Raw genomic sequence first — 14,471 nt, forward strand, 5'->3', positions numbered from 1 at the left:
TCTTCATTATCACTGCTAAGTCACTTCAGTCGTGTCCGACTCTGTGCAACTTCAGAGACGGCAGCCTTCCAGGCTCCCCCAACCCTGGGACTCTCCAGGCAAGAACACTGCAGTGGGTTGCCATTTCCTTCTCCAATGCATAAGAGTGAAAGTGAAAGTGAAGTCGCTCAGTCGTGTCCAACTATTTGAGACCCCATGGACTGCAGCGCACCAGGCTCCTCTGTCCGTGGGATTTTCCAGGCAAGAGTACTGGAGTGGGGTGCCATTGCCTTCTCCACTTCATTATCACATGTTGCCTCATTTTCTAAAAAGGATTGAGTTATTTTGTTCTTTAGGGTTTTTTTCATGGTCACCCCTTACGTCTAAGATTTAAGTTTTTAGATAGTTATTTACTATTTATTTGCAAGATAATTGCTTTATAATATTGTGTTGATTTCTGTCATATAATCAACATGAATCAGCCATAGGTATACATATGTCCCCTCTGTCTTAACCCTCCCTCCCACAATAGCTATGCCCTTTCAATTTGAGCATATAAATCTGGAGTCAGAGAAATAAGTTCACCTGTTTTTGAAGTTCTGTTGAAATACAGCCCCATCCATTCATTTATGTATGTCCCATGGCTGCTTTCACACTATATTTATAAAGGTGAACAATTGTGATGACGGAGACCACATGGTTTGCAAAACCAAAAATATTTACTGACTTATAAGTTTCATTAACTATTAGTTTACTGGACTTTTTTATGTTAGCAGTTTTACTTTTTGAAATAAACATTTATTTAAAAAATCATTTATTTCACATTATTCCTACATTTGCTTAATATTTTTTGCTTAATAACTGCAAGAAATGACCACCGAGACAAATACCCAACAAGACTCTTCTCCAAAGCACCTGAGGGCGATGACTTGAGGCCAAGTCAAGACTTGAGGCTGTGCTATAACAAGCCCAATTTCACCATCCAGCCACTCTTTGAAGGACCTGCCAATCATATTGTTATCTGATGAGGCCTACACTTTACCTCAAATGGCATTCTCCCTCCTGACTGCACAGAGCGGCTACACTTTAGTCCACACACTAGCCCTGCTCATTTCAGGTCAAGTTATCCAAGGGCCAGCTACAGCCACTACATGCTTCAGTTAGGGAGACCGAATGGCTTGCCCCTAGACCTATAGATTTCAAATCTTCTGATGTTCATTCTTTATCTTAAGTGGCTCAAGAAACTATATACTGCGGAGTCGCTTCAGTTGAGTCTGACTCTCTGCAACCCCATGGACTGTAGCCTGCTAGGCTCCTCTGTTCATGGGATTCTCCAGGCAAAGACACTGAAATGGGCTGCCATGCCCTGCTCCAGCGGATCTTCCCCACCCAAGGGCCACACCTGCATCTCTGACATCTCCGGCACTGGCAGGAGGGCTTTTTACCACTCGCACCACCGGGAAGCTAGGCACCTATATGCAGAGCTCTAAGTCCATGAAATGCCTCTAGGATGCCCAGGGTTTTAACTAGAGATACTTCTTTCATGTTTCCAACTGTTATTGAACGTTTACTGTTGCAAGGCAGTATAACAGATGTGAGATATAAAGTCAAATAAGAAATGGATTCTCTCCTCAATGTCTTTATGACCAAGTTAGAGAAAAAACGAGCAAAACAATGATTATAATACACTGGAAGCAAGTGTTATTGATGTATGTTGTAAGAATACAGATGAAGAGTATCTAAAGCAGAGAAAACTTCCAGGAGAAGGTGACAGAAGTGAATCCACCAGGATCCCACTCCATCAGTAGACTACTCAGACCTCCCCAGCACCCCAGAGCCCCCTGAACCATGACACAGAGTACTACAAGCTGAAAGGAGGCAGCCCATGAATGCTGAATTAAAGAGGGAACCAGGCACAGAAGGGCCCCCCTTCTGTAGACACCTCATGCCAAGAAACAGAGGTGCATGAAGTGGAGATAGAAATGAACAAGCAATAGTATAATCCCACCTGTGCCCAACCTCCCACCACACACACACACACACACACACACACACACACACAGACACAGACACACACACACATACATACACACACACACAGACAGACACACACACACACATACACACACACATACACATACACACACACACACATACACACACACACACACACACAAGCCCATCCATGCAGCCCTGCAGAGCACAACAGAAGGGAAAATGGACACCACCACGCACCCAACTTAGTTGGTCATGACTCCAGGAAGCCAGGAGGGAATAAGACAGGACACAGCAGGTGTGATAAGGCTTTACTGGGATTAGACAGGCTGGGCAGGAACCACACTGGGAAGTACGGACTTCCCACCAGGCCAGTGCTGGTCTTCAGGGCAATGCTGGGAGCTCAGAACACAGCTCCATGGGCCAGGGACCCGACTGGGCTCCTCAATGCAGAAGCAACCATGGAAGGGAAGGATAGTCTACATGGCTTTAGTGCAGGAGGGATAATGTGGGGTGGAGGAGGACCTTTGCTAAAAAAAAAAAAATGGAAAAAAAAAGTGGGAAACTGAATTAAAGGATGGATGGAAAGCAGGGTGGGAGGGAGATAAGGGGGTTAAGGAACCATTTAGAGTGAACAGAAGGAGAAAGGAAAAGACAGATGGTTCCGCGGGCAGGAAGGTCCACCTGGTCTCCAAGGCACTGGCTCCTCACGCCCATCTCCTGGTTGCGGGCACTACTTGTTGCCCCACACGGCAAGCTTCAGGAACAGAGGGCCTGGGAGGAAGCGGCTGGACTTCATGTAGGCAGAGATCTTCTTCAGGCCCTGAGGGTGGGAAAAAGGTCAGGCTTCAGGTTTACTACCCCACTATGGTTCATGCAGGTCTCCCTAAGTTTGCAACCTAGATATAGCCCTTCCACGTGGAGTCAAATATTGGGACAAAATACCATCCTCCTGGTGTCCCCAGCTCTGGAATGTTAGCTCTTCCAATTATCTGTAATTCAAGTGATATCTTGATAAAACAGGACATTTGGAGACTCCACCCAGTGCTTGTTGCTGGAGATGATGACATAGGTTCAAAATCCCTAAATGACTCCCCTGCAAGATGGGTTCTACTGAGACCATTTATCAGATGGGAAACTGAGGCATTTCTGTGCATGCTCACACTGCACAGAAGTAATATGGCTAGAATGCAGCCTGCTTGCTCTCCCTCTCAATTCTGAGGTCTCTCTGCTGCATCCCCTTCCTCATAGCTGGAAAAAAACAAGGAGACTCACTCATCATCCACTTATACAAACAGTTAAGTGACCAGTCCTAGCAGTTGCCCACCAACAGTGTGCCCGTAGGGAAAGTCAGGATGGGAAAACAACAGATGAAACATTCTCTGGTTTGGATACACAGTCCTTTGACAGTTAAGATGCATCTAAAGAAGCACTCTATAATCAACCTAGGTCTGTATAGTTTTCTATGCAGAGTAAAGCACTAAAATCAGTAACTTGAGATCCCTAGCTTTTGGTGATTAGCAGTACTCTTTACCAAGATGTATTATTGATTACTCCAATTTTCCAGACCTCCTCCTCCACCTCCTGAAAGCAGTTTCCCAGAGATATCTGAGGGTTCTGAGAGGGTGTCTCCTAGCATACAGGTCTCCAAATGAAAGGGAAACTCACCGCTCTTACACTGTGTGGGCTTTGTTTCCAGTGGACAGTTATAGTGACCACAAAGGAGTTCAAATGAGACTTCTTACTGGGATTGGAACCTTACAAGGAGCTGGAGCCTTGGTACCAGCAAGGCCCGTTGTGCCAGTCCACCTCTGTACGTGATCATATGAATTTAGGTGAATCTCTCATGATCTCCCATTTACTATCTTGGTTGACAGTCCTGAGTTTTCTTTAATGGTACATGAAAAAACTTCCTGTCATCTCATTTTAGAGATACTGAGAAAGTACCCAGCTGAGACACTGGGCAGGTTCAGGTTGGGTGCGTAGATCAGGGACTGGTTGGTGTCCTTCCTTGGACTGACTAATTTACCAGAGTTGGCTGGAATATAGTGTAGATACCACACGAGATCTCTTAGCTCCATAGATAAGGGACAGGGCTCTTCCTGGCTAAGCAAGGCTTTTTCAGGCAATTGAGAAACTTGCAGGAGTGGTGGAGGCAAGTCCTCATTCCACACAGCAATCCCATAGGGAATCCCACTTTCTAAAGAAACTTGCTCATTCAGGGACACACACAAAAGGTTTGGCCAATCTATGTTCCCAATGCCCACAATGTTTTCAGACTGTCTGAGACATATTAAAGACCTGAAATGACTACAGGGTAACAACGAGGAGAGTTAAGCTCACAAATAGCCGAACGGCCCACCACACACACTTATCCAAAGAAATTTATCGTGACAAACATACTGTGAAATGGGAAACAAAGCTTTATAAACAAAAGAAAGAGGGGTGACAGATTGCCAACCTAAGACTGCCACTACAGGCAGGTTCAGGGACACTACATATGGAGTTTATACCTGCAGATACTTACTTAATTGGGGAAACTATCCCAAGGAGATCTCATCCTAAAAATGGTCAAAAAGGGTTCTTCAACACTCAAAATTAGGGGATTTTTTGTGTACACAGCTAGAGGAATGGGTTTTAAGATCAAAAAGACTGAATGATTTAGAAGGCCTGGTAAAATTGTGATTACTTTGGCCAAAAAACGTTTTGTTTTCAAATGCTGACCTTAAGGAAACAAAAGTCCTTCTAGGAAGAACTTGCATCATCTCCCTGTAGCCTTGAGACGTAAAAGTTCTACCTCATCTTCTTAGGCATCTTCCAGTGCACTTTGAAAGCTTAGTCCCTCTAATCGTGAAGGTACACATACGGTGTATGGTTGGCAGCAAGTTGCATAGACTGTGATTCCAAGAGTCTTTTTGTCCAGCTATGCTAGCATTAGGTAAATGTGTCATTAGGGGGCCCAGTTCATAAAGGGTCTTTGTTGTTTCAATGCTCCTTGTGTCTCCCTGTACAACAAAGGCCTTTACTTTCCTAGACGATATTTGTGAGTAAGCTTCCTGGCTCCTGAGAAGGCTGCATCCTTCACACTCTTTTGTGGGGATTCCTCTTGCCTCTTATTGGTTTGAATCATGACTAAGAATTCTAACAATGGATCCTTTAAACTGGGAAACCTGCTAAATTGGTAAATGTTTAGAGATCTCTCATTGAAAACAGTTGTTTAGCTGGTCCCTATGGAAAAATCAAACTAAAGGGTGGATACACAGATATATAATGGTGGCAAACCTTAAGAACTTCCTTAGTTTCAAACCGATCAACCAACCAACAAACATTGTTCCTAGAGTTTTATTTATGGTCTAAGCTTCCCCTCAATGGATCTTACAGATGCTAATAAAACCAAAAGAATAACTAAAGTTAATTAGGTTAATTAACAAGGGAATAGTTAAAAGCTGAGGGGAAAGTCAAGTGAGTTCTTCCTACAAACTAAAAATTTTAAAGGGACTGATCCCAATAGGATGAAAATATTTAGATGCCTATTAAGAGGTATGATAAATGAAACAGACTTTGATGGCATGAAATTAAAGATTTTGATACAGCACTACCAAAAAAGATGTTTTGGACGAGCCAAAAAGACCCCTTATCAGTCCCCGTAAATGTTAAAGAGACCCAAACAAATCAACTCTATTACCACAGTGTAGGAAAAATTTAAAGGCAAGAAAGTAGAAAAATTCACCAGCAATTGCTCAGGGCAATATGCCAAACAATCCAATAAAGATTGACAAAAAAAGCCTGGGTCCCTTGGCTCAACCCCTCACTGGGGACAGAACTGGGTAAAATGGCCAGGGAAGGAAGGTTTCTGGGACTCCTTGTAAGACCAAGACTTGTTAACAGGATCCTTACAAGGGCTATGGTTAAAGGTAAAATATTGATAGTTGATAGAATTGAGATGAAAGTTTATTTGTTAAGGGGAAGAACAAAATCTGCCTCCATGTTGGATGTTTCTTTTTTTTTTAAGATTTGTATCCTTTTCTTTTTTTTTGGCTGCACTGGGTCTTCACTATGAGCTGGGCTTTCTCTAGTTCCAGCCAGTGAGGGCTACTCTTCATTATGACGCACAGGCTTCTCATTGCCGTAGCTCTCCCTGTGGTGGTGCACAGACGCTAGGTGCGGGGCTTCAGGAGGCAGCTGCAGCACGTAGACTAGTAGCTGCGGCTCTCAGGCCCGAGAGCCAGGCGCATGAGTTGTGGTGCAGGCTTAGTTGCTCTGCATCATGTGGAATCTTCCCAGAACAAGGAGTGAACCCATGTCCCCTGCACTGGCAGGCAGATTCTTACCCACTCTACCCACAGAGAAGGCCAGATCTGTTTCTTTTACTTTAAACTTTGCTTCCCATTGCTTTTGTTCACTACGAGGATACCCTCCATACATAACGGCCTGCCTTGGGGAACCCTGCCCCTATGCCTGAATGTTAAGCCAGAGTGCCCTTGTTCAGGACCCTGTGCACCTGTGGATGGCTACAGGAAGGAAAAAATTAACATAGCCCCTACCCGAGGCTGGCAATTCCAGGAGATGTTTGCAAGATTAATGACCTTTTTACTTTACTTCCTCACCCCCCACTTCTCTGCTCTATAAAAGAGCCTGGCATCAGACCCTGATCAGATGGTTATTTTGAGACATTAGTCTGCCAGCTTCTCAGTCTGCACATCATCTCTCAGACGATCGGCCCGTTGTGCAGCAAGCAGACTAAACGTGGACTCAGTAACACGCTAAAAAGTGGTATATTTGAACAGGCTTTATGTAAGATGGTTATATCTCTTTTACCTGATTATACTGTGGGGATATACAAACATGTCTCACTGGGGAATGCGCCCCTGCCTGGCATAAGACAGGGCATATCATCTGCCTCTCAGGCAATGTTAATTAAAGATAACAGAGGAAACCAAAAGGCTTACCTGAGCCCACACACCATAAGCTTAAAGTTGCAATCTAAGATTCAGGGCCTAATTGCTGGGACTCAGCACGGGAGATCCCACCCATGTCAAGGTTATGCGGAGAGACCTGACGGGCAAGGCGGATCAGGACTCGAGGGATCCCCTGGAACTGCTCGAGCATCTACCCCCAAAACCAGAGTCTGTCTGTCTACTACTTAATGACTTTCACCAACTCCTCTGACATTAACAGGGAGCTATCCCTGACCACGTTTCTCTGAGAAAATAAACTTAGAGCTTTGGTTAATAAGTCTCCTGGGCATAATAAGAGTGTTTCAATCCAAAAACCCCTCTGATGGCTTTCTAGCCTGCCTGACAAGTTTATCCAGACTTCTACAACTACGCATGTGATTGTTTACAGCCTCCCAACCGCAAGAGGCACAGAAAGCTTAAAACACTCTAGGAATGTAGAGCCTTTCAAGAAGTTACAAATCATTAGAATAGAACTGGTTAACAGTTTCATTGTTGAGCCAGTACTTGCTGCCAAGTTTTCATATCTTTTATTTGTTGATATAGTTGGTATATAGAAAAAACAGGTAGTAGCCCTGGCATTAGCAACATCAGATCTGTGAGTTAAGTACTTTCTTTGAGGTAACCCACTGCACCTTTGTTCTTTAGGAATGTAACTTTATTTAGTACTTTGAGGGTGATGCAGATTAAAGAAAAAACACTTTAAGGGAAAATGAGGTTTTTGGTTGATTAACATTTATCAAGGAAAAGAGCCATAAAATATTAACAGGCCTCCTGGCCAGAAGATAATGTAAATCACCGGAGACCTTTTGTATACAGAAAGGTATGCAGAAAGAAAGCCTGGTATCGATAAGGGTCAGGACTGCTGCCCCTGCATGACTCTGCATCTTCCATTATGTAAAACTTAGGGTATAAAAGCTCCTTTTGAAAATAAAGTTATGGGTCTTACACAAGCTTGGCCTCCCCATGTCACACTTTCTTTCTCTCTTTCTCTCTTTTTCAGGCTATTCCCCTGGAGTGCAGGGGCCCTCTGAGTTCATTTTCCTGCCTGGGCTTCTAAGACCCAGTCGAGAAGGTGCCCAAGGTGGGGCACCTTCCGCTATTCGAGAGGGCGCCTGCCGCCTAAGTGAACAGAGCAAGTCTCTCGTCTGAGGCTTTATTGGCTTTCTGCATAAACCAAGGAATATCAGCCTCTTTTCTCTCCTCTATTCTCTTAACTGCAAATTCTTTCCTTATCTCTCTCTATATCTATATATCTCTCTTGCCTTGCCGTCCATGCTTCCAATACCCTAGATCCAACTGAGGCTGGTCCCTGGTACTTAATAAAAGCAATATTGGAGTTTGGTTTGGGAGTTTTGTTTGGTTGGTTGCTTTTGTTTTTGACCTAGGGTAAACAGGACTGAGTTTGACTTGTGAACTCAGAAAGAGGGCCTTCTGCAAACATTTGAAGACATGATACACTGATCCCTAAAGTTCTAGATTTAGAAATCTTTTGATTTCCAGTTTAGTTGGAAATTTACCTACTGATATAAAAAAGCAAAAATTTTAAAAAATGTAGTTGGTCAAATCCATCTTTTGATATCATTTAGGTAGCAGCCCAGTTCTTCAGGGAATTGAAAGCAACTGTGTTTGTCTTGCAAATCTCCACGTATCAGGGGACTTTCCTGGCAGTCCTGTTGTTAGGAATCTGCCTTCCAGTGCAGTGAAGGCAGTTCAATCCCTGGTCAAGGAATTAAGATCCCATATGTCCTGGGGCAACAAAGCCCGCACACCACAACTACTGAGACCATGTGCTCTGGAGCCCACACACCACAAGCAGAAGAAGGCTGATGCCACAATGGAAGATCCTACATGACACAACCTACACCCAATGTAGCCAAAAAAATTATATATTTTAAAAAACCTCTTCATGTCAGATATGTAAATATAGCACAAATGACCTGAGACTAAGCCTGATTAACTTAACAAGATAGACTCTAACACCAAAGGGAAAAAATAACAGAAAAGAGGTGTTTTTAAATTCAAACAGTTGGAAAGGCTCCTTCACCCAAAATCTAATTTACAGCCTTTAAAGGATTTGTCAAGAATGAAGGACTTCCCTGGTGGCCCAGTGGTTGAGAATCTGCCTGCCAAAACAGGGGACATGGGTACAGTCCCTGGTCTGGGAAGATTTCACATGCCCCGGGGCAACTGAGCCTGTGCACCAGAGCCTGAGAGCGACAGCTACTGCACCTCAAGGGCCTAGAGTCCGCTGCTCTGCAACAAGAAAGGCCACTGCGTTAGAAGCCGGAGCACCGCAGCTAGAGAGCAGACCGAGCTCCCTACAACCAGAGAAAGTCCAGGCCCAGCAACGCAGACCCAGCTCAGCCAAAACTAAATAAACAACTGTAAAAAATTTATGAAAAGAAAAGAATGAATGCAAATCTTACATCGTTTCCATGACCAGTAAAAGCCTGAAGATAGTCCCTCCTAACTGGTTACAGAAAGGGGTAAGCTTCAATCTACCGCAGTCAACCACAGACAGTCCACTCTGAGGAGATTTCAGGATGAAGAAAACCAGGATGAAACATTCTGTGTTTCAGACATGGGGCCCCCAGAGAGTTAGGATGCATCTCAAAAAAAGAATTTTCATGACTCCAAATTTACCCATCTTCCTACACAGAGAAAAGCACTGAGATCATTAACTAGAGATGTTTGTTTTTCAATAATTAGCATTAATCTTTTACCAAGATGCATGCTTGACTATATGTATATCCCAGCCAAAAATTCATATACCTACTGTCTCCTACCCTACATCTTCAGAGCTCTATGAGAAGCGGTCTCCTGGGTGCCAAACAAAATTGAAGGTCTCCAAATAAAGTCAAAACTCACTCCTCTTAAGTGGTGTCAAATGTTTCTCCACTGACTTCTCATCATAGGAGTATTTGTTCCTCTCAACAAGCAAAAAATAATCTCTGCCTCACAAAAGGCTCCTACTTCACACGGTTTGCCCACAGAGGGATGAACACCTAGCAAAACTAAAGGGCTCAGAAAACGGCCAGGCAACATAAAGAAGAGACCACATTTCACCCAATTACTCAGCAAAACATGGATGAAACCTGATAGGAGGGTGTGGAGCAGCAAGACTGGCTCAGGCCAGACTCTAATTATTCCACTTAAAAGACACAGACCAACTGCCTGGCATGGGACCCGAGTCCACTCTCACTTGGCCTCAGCCTACATCATCCTCAGTCCTGCGACAGCCAACCAGACAGTGAGACACTCAGGTGTACCTGTGCACCAGTTTCCCAAGACAGACAGTGCCCAAGAGTGCCCAGGACTCCAAGATCTAGGACTGCCTGTGCCCCACCGCCCAGGGCCCAACAGGCCACACTGCAGGCCACATCTGTCCCCATCCTCCCTGCTGGGCAGTCACCCCAGCTCTTGCAAAATTCTCAAGGCAACAAGCCTTGGACCAAAACCAGAGCTGATGAGAACTAGCTGAGAAAGCAAATTTCATTATGGGAAGGAGGAATACAAAACAGATTGTAGGCCAAAAAACCTATTGGACGAGAGCTCCAAATTCCCACATCTGTCACAAAGCAGACTCTGCTGCTGTCCAGCTGGGTCAATGATGAGCTGGGAGGTGAGGTCAGGCTGTGCTCCTCTAGAACCAAGGTGGCTCCACCCACACCACACTGCTCAGGTTCCTATAGTTCCCCAGCTGCACTGAGCCCAAGAGGCTGGGCACCAGGACTGCATGACTTCTGTATCCCACTTGTGCCTGACACAGTGTCTCCTACAGGGGAGAGGATCAGATCAGTGAGTCTGACTTAAAGTGATGTACTACTGCATCTCTGGGATGGAAACTGGGATAACAGGAAAGAAAAAGGGACTGGAGATGAGGAGTAAATGAACTGCCCACCATAAGAGGTGTCAAGATGAAATCCTTGCACAGGACTCCTCTGTATGTACCCAAATCCCAGCACCAACTACAGATCTGACTATCTCAGAACAGGTGGAGGCTCAATTGCTGCAGAGCCCTTTGGAGATCAGGAGAATATATCGTCTCTGTTTTTAGTACTTGATATCAATCCTACTGTGTCCCATTCTACTAATGCCAGCTGCATACCATCTCCTGAATATTCTGCTTCCTACACACTTTCCAGAACTGTGAACCCAGACAATAAAAGGACCTGAGCTTTTCATTTCAACACAGGAAACGGAGAGGCACCGACTGCTGCCCGTAGAAGCCAGACGGTCTGATGGGGAGCCCAGCACAGCCTGGACTGGTTGTGTGACCTTCAGAAATTACTTATCCTTTCAGTTTAACTCCTCATCTGTAAAATGGAGAGGATAATTCTTCCACATGTAGGAATGTTATAAAGATTAAATGTGACACAATACACATCAGTAACTGAGGAGAGATTCTGGTAAACAAGATTCTCCATAAATGCTATTCTTCATTGTAGTTCCAACTACAAAATCAGGGAAAATAAGAAAGAGAAGAAAAATGTAAATACAAGGGGTTCAAGGGAATCACCTCAAAATGAGAAATGAAGTCTCTCAGGTTTGGGAATGCATCCAGGCACTTGGGCTCAAATATGCGGTGCATGTCAAGGACGTCGTAAACCAGGAAATCCACATAGGTCAGCTGCAGGAAGACAAAGCATGAATGTGCACCGAACTCTGAACCTGGGAAAAATGACAGCTATCCCGCCCCCAAAGCCGGCCAACTTACCTTGTCCCCTGCAAACCAAGGCCTCTGCCCCAGAAACTCTGAGAACAGCTTGATCTTTTCAGGGATCTCCTTCAAGAAACCGGGCTTCAGTTTCTCCTGAGACACAAAACAGCTGTCACCACCCTCACACACAGACTCCCCGGCAGAGAGCAGTCCTCCCAGGGCTGTGTCTGATCCCAGCTGTCAGGGATCAGACAGCTGTACATGAGTCAGGGCCCAGGGGCACTTCAACCCACCTGTGTTCACTAGACTCCTATGGGAACCAGCTCCCATCTGTGAGAAGCAATGGGAAGGCAAAGGGCAAAACACACTGTTCCTGGACCTGTCACCACTCAGCTCCAGACACTTGCGCTGGGTCAGACCAGCAGTGCTGTGAGACCTGGTGGAGCTTGGGCCTCAGACCTCAGGCTGATCAACACTAAAATGACTAGGAAAGAAGTCCTAAGTTCCAGTGTAGGAGACTAGAATGGTGTGGACACCTGGGCAGTTTCTGGACAGTTGGAGAGAACTAGAAGCTGAAAGGAAGGAGGGAGAGGAATAAAGTCTAACCCTGGGCTGCCCACTGGACACATGTGTTTCGGCCTTAGATGCGGAGAGGAGGTATTGGGGTAAGGAGGAAAATATCCTGTCTAGGAAGTGAATTTCCATCCAGGAGAAGCTGGACTTTAAGATTGGTGGGAACTGAATCAGAGTTTCCAAGAAAATGTCTTGGTGGATAAGTAGCTCTAAGGAAGGAAAAATCTAAAAGACCAGTTGATGAGATTGTGACAAGCATCTCACACGCTGTCCCCCCAAGTGAAAGGACTCACAAAGTCAGGGCTGTAGCAGATCCTGACCATGGCCAAGCGGACATCCATAACCTGGTTCTCCAAAATGTCCACACGAATCATCTCCTCCTCTGTCTCCCCACCTGTGGCCACAAAACAGAGACTCAACCTCAGTATCCCCTCCAGCCCAGCCCAGGGCATGATGACCTGCGCCCCTGCCCCCAACCCCAGACCCACTCACACATGTTGTGCTTGCGTGCAATGTACCGAAGAATGGCATTGCTCTGGGTGAGCTTGTGAGTCCCATCGATTAAGTAGGGCAGCTGGAAGAATAACAGAGTCTGGTTATTTGCACCACCAGACTCCCCTGTACCCTCCTCCATTGACCAAGGGATGAAACCTGGCACTCACAGAGCCTAAATACTATGGTGGGCACTAAATAATATGCTGCAAAATGGAGGGATGAGCTGGGACACAGAGCATCATGGAAAGGCAGAAAACAGAACCAGGAAGCTGAGAGACAAGAGCAGAAGGCACCTCTTCCTGAAACCTCTAAGCCAGGAAAGGAGATGGATGGAGACACTGTCCACTCCCCCTCCCAGCACCCCAACCCCTGCACCTACATTGGGGAATTCCAGGCCCAGCTTGAATTTTTCATTCAGCCACTGGCTTCTGTCATAGTCAGGAGCTGAGAAAAAGAAGATGCAGTGAAACAATCTCCCACAAATCCAACCCTCCTTCCCAGGGGACCTACCAATGAGTCAGAGGCAAGACCCCCTGAACTGATGGATACGGTTCTGAAGTGCATTCTAATCTCACATGGAGCTTTGGGGGGCAGCACACGTAGAAGGATTTGGAACCTCCCTGAGTTGAGGCTTACAGAGAGCTAATGCAAGCACTAAATGGAGCCCAAGGCTGCCACAGGGGCTCTCATGGCCTGCTTTGGAGGACAGCTGCACCCCCAAAGGGTTTGACAAGGGGCAGGTCCCTTTTCCAGCTGGTGCAGTTTAAGGGATGGGAGCAACAAGGCCAGAACATAGGTTGCTTGGCAACAAATCAGCATGAGTTGAGCAGAAGTTACAACAGAAAAAGGATTTCATTACCATCTCCCATCGAGTACTGTCTCTCCTCATAGTTTGTGTCTGTGTACTCCAGGAGAAGGCGGATGGCATGGGCCAGCTGCCAGAGATGGTGGGACAGAGGGCAGACGTCAGTCTTGACTGCAAAACTCTCACTCTTCCAGGTCACTTCCACACCTCCCACTCCCTCAGCACCGTCACCTGCACCAGCCCACCCATGCCAGACACACACATGCCAACACCCAGAGAAGATGATCGGGCTGAGGGGACAGGGGCTCCGCTGCAGCAAGTCCTGTGCAAGTTTCTGGTTTGAACCGGCCTCAGCTTTGCAGCATTTTCCCAGGGGGGCGCAGCATTTCCCCACCCGCCTCCACCTTCCCAGCCCTGGGGGACCCCCGCTCACCCCGCGGATGTCCCAGTAACCCAGAATCATGGGCATGGTGCAGGTTATGACGCTCAAAGTGCAGAAGCTCCAGTGCAGTTGGGCTTGAAACTGGTCTTCTGAATCCGGGAGAAAACGGGCGGAAGCAGGGGCCCCTCTTCTCGGCCCTGCCCCCAGCCCAGCCCCTGACTCAGCTCCCAGCCGGCAGAGCAGGGTCTACTCTTGTCTCTCTCTCAGCAGATTTCTGTGGAAGCCAATCTCTGGGCGCCGAGAGAGCAAAGGCCGCCGAGGTTCGCCTGGCCTGGTTCCCGACCCCAGGGACACTTCAGCTAACCGGGGGTTAGTTTCCAGTGCCCTTGGGAAACAAGCCTGAATCATAACATTAAATTGGCCCGTGTTACAGGAAGATGAGAACCTCAGGCAATCCTAACGCTCCCCCATGATTTGTTAATATAACCCATGATAGCTGCGGTCTTCCAAAACAGACCATCGGTGCGATAAAAAGATGTGAGGAGGCAGCAAAAGGAAATGTGGTCTCTCTGTGCTCCTTTCAGGGACTGTGGAGGACCCTTCCCTCATCATGTGCCTAAAAAT

The 14,471-nt window shown here is 46.2% G+C and overlaps 1 protein-coding gene across 1 annotated transcript in view; it reads right to left on the reverse strand.

Annotated features, from left to right (window-relative positions):
- The window catches only part of LOC128044341 (glutathione S-transferase Mu 1), a 30,496-nt gene extending 16,531 nt beyond the window's left edge, over positions 1-13,965 (reverse strand). Inside the window, exon 1 of the mRNA XM_052636499.1 lies at positions 13,899-13,965. Coding sequence (XP_052492459.1) covers positions 13,899-13,934 — 36 coding nt within the window. The 5' untranslated portion in view covers positions 13,935-13,965. The remainder of the gene's footprint in view (positions 1-13,898) is intronic.
- Between the last annotated feature and the right edge of the window lie 506 nt (positions 13,966-14,471).

The sequence above is a fragment of the Budorcas taxicolor genome, chromosome 3 (assembly GCF_023091745.1).
Source record: "Budorcas taxicolor isolate Tak-1 chromosome 3, Takin1.1, whole genome shotgun sequence".
Classification (NCBI taxonomy): domain Eukaryota; kingdom Metazoa; phylum Chordata; class Mammalia; order Artiodactyla; family Bovidae; genus Budorcas; species Budorcas taxicolor.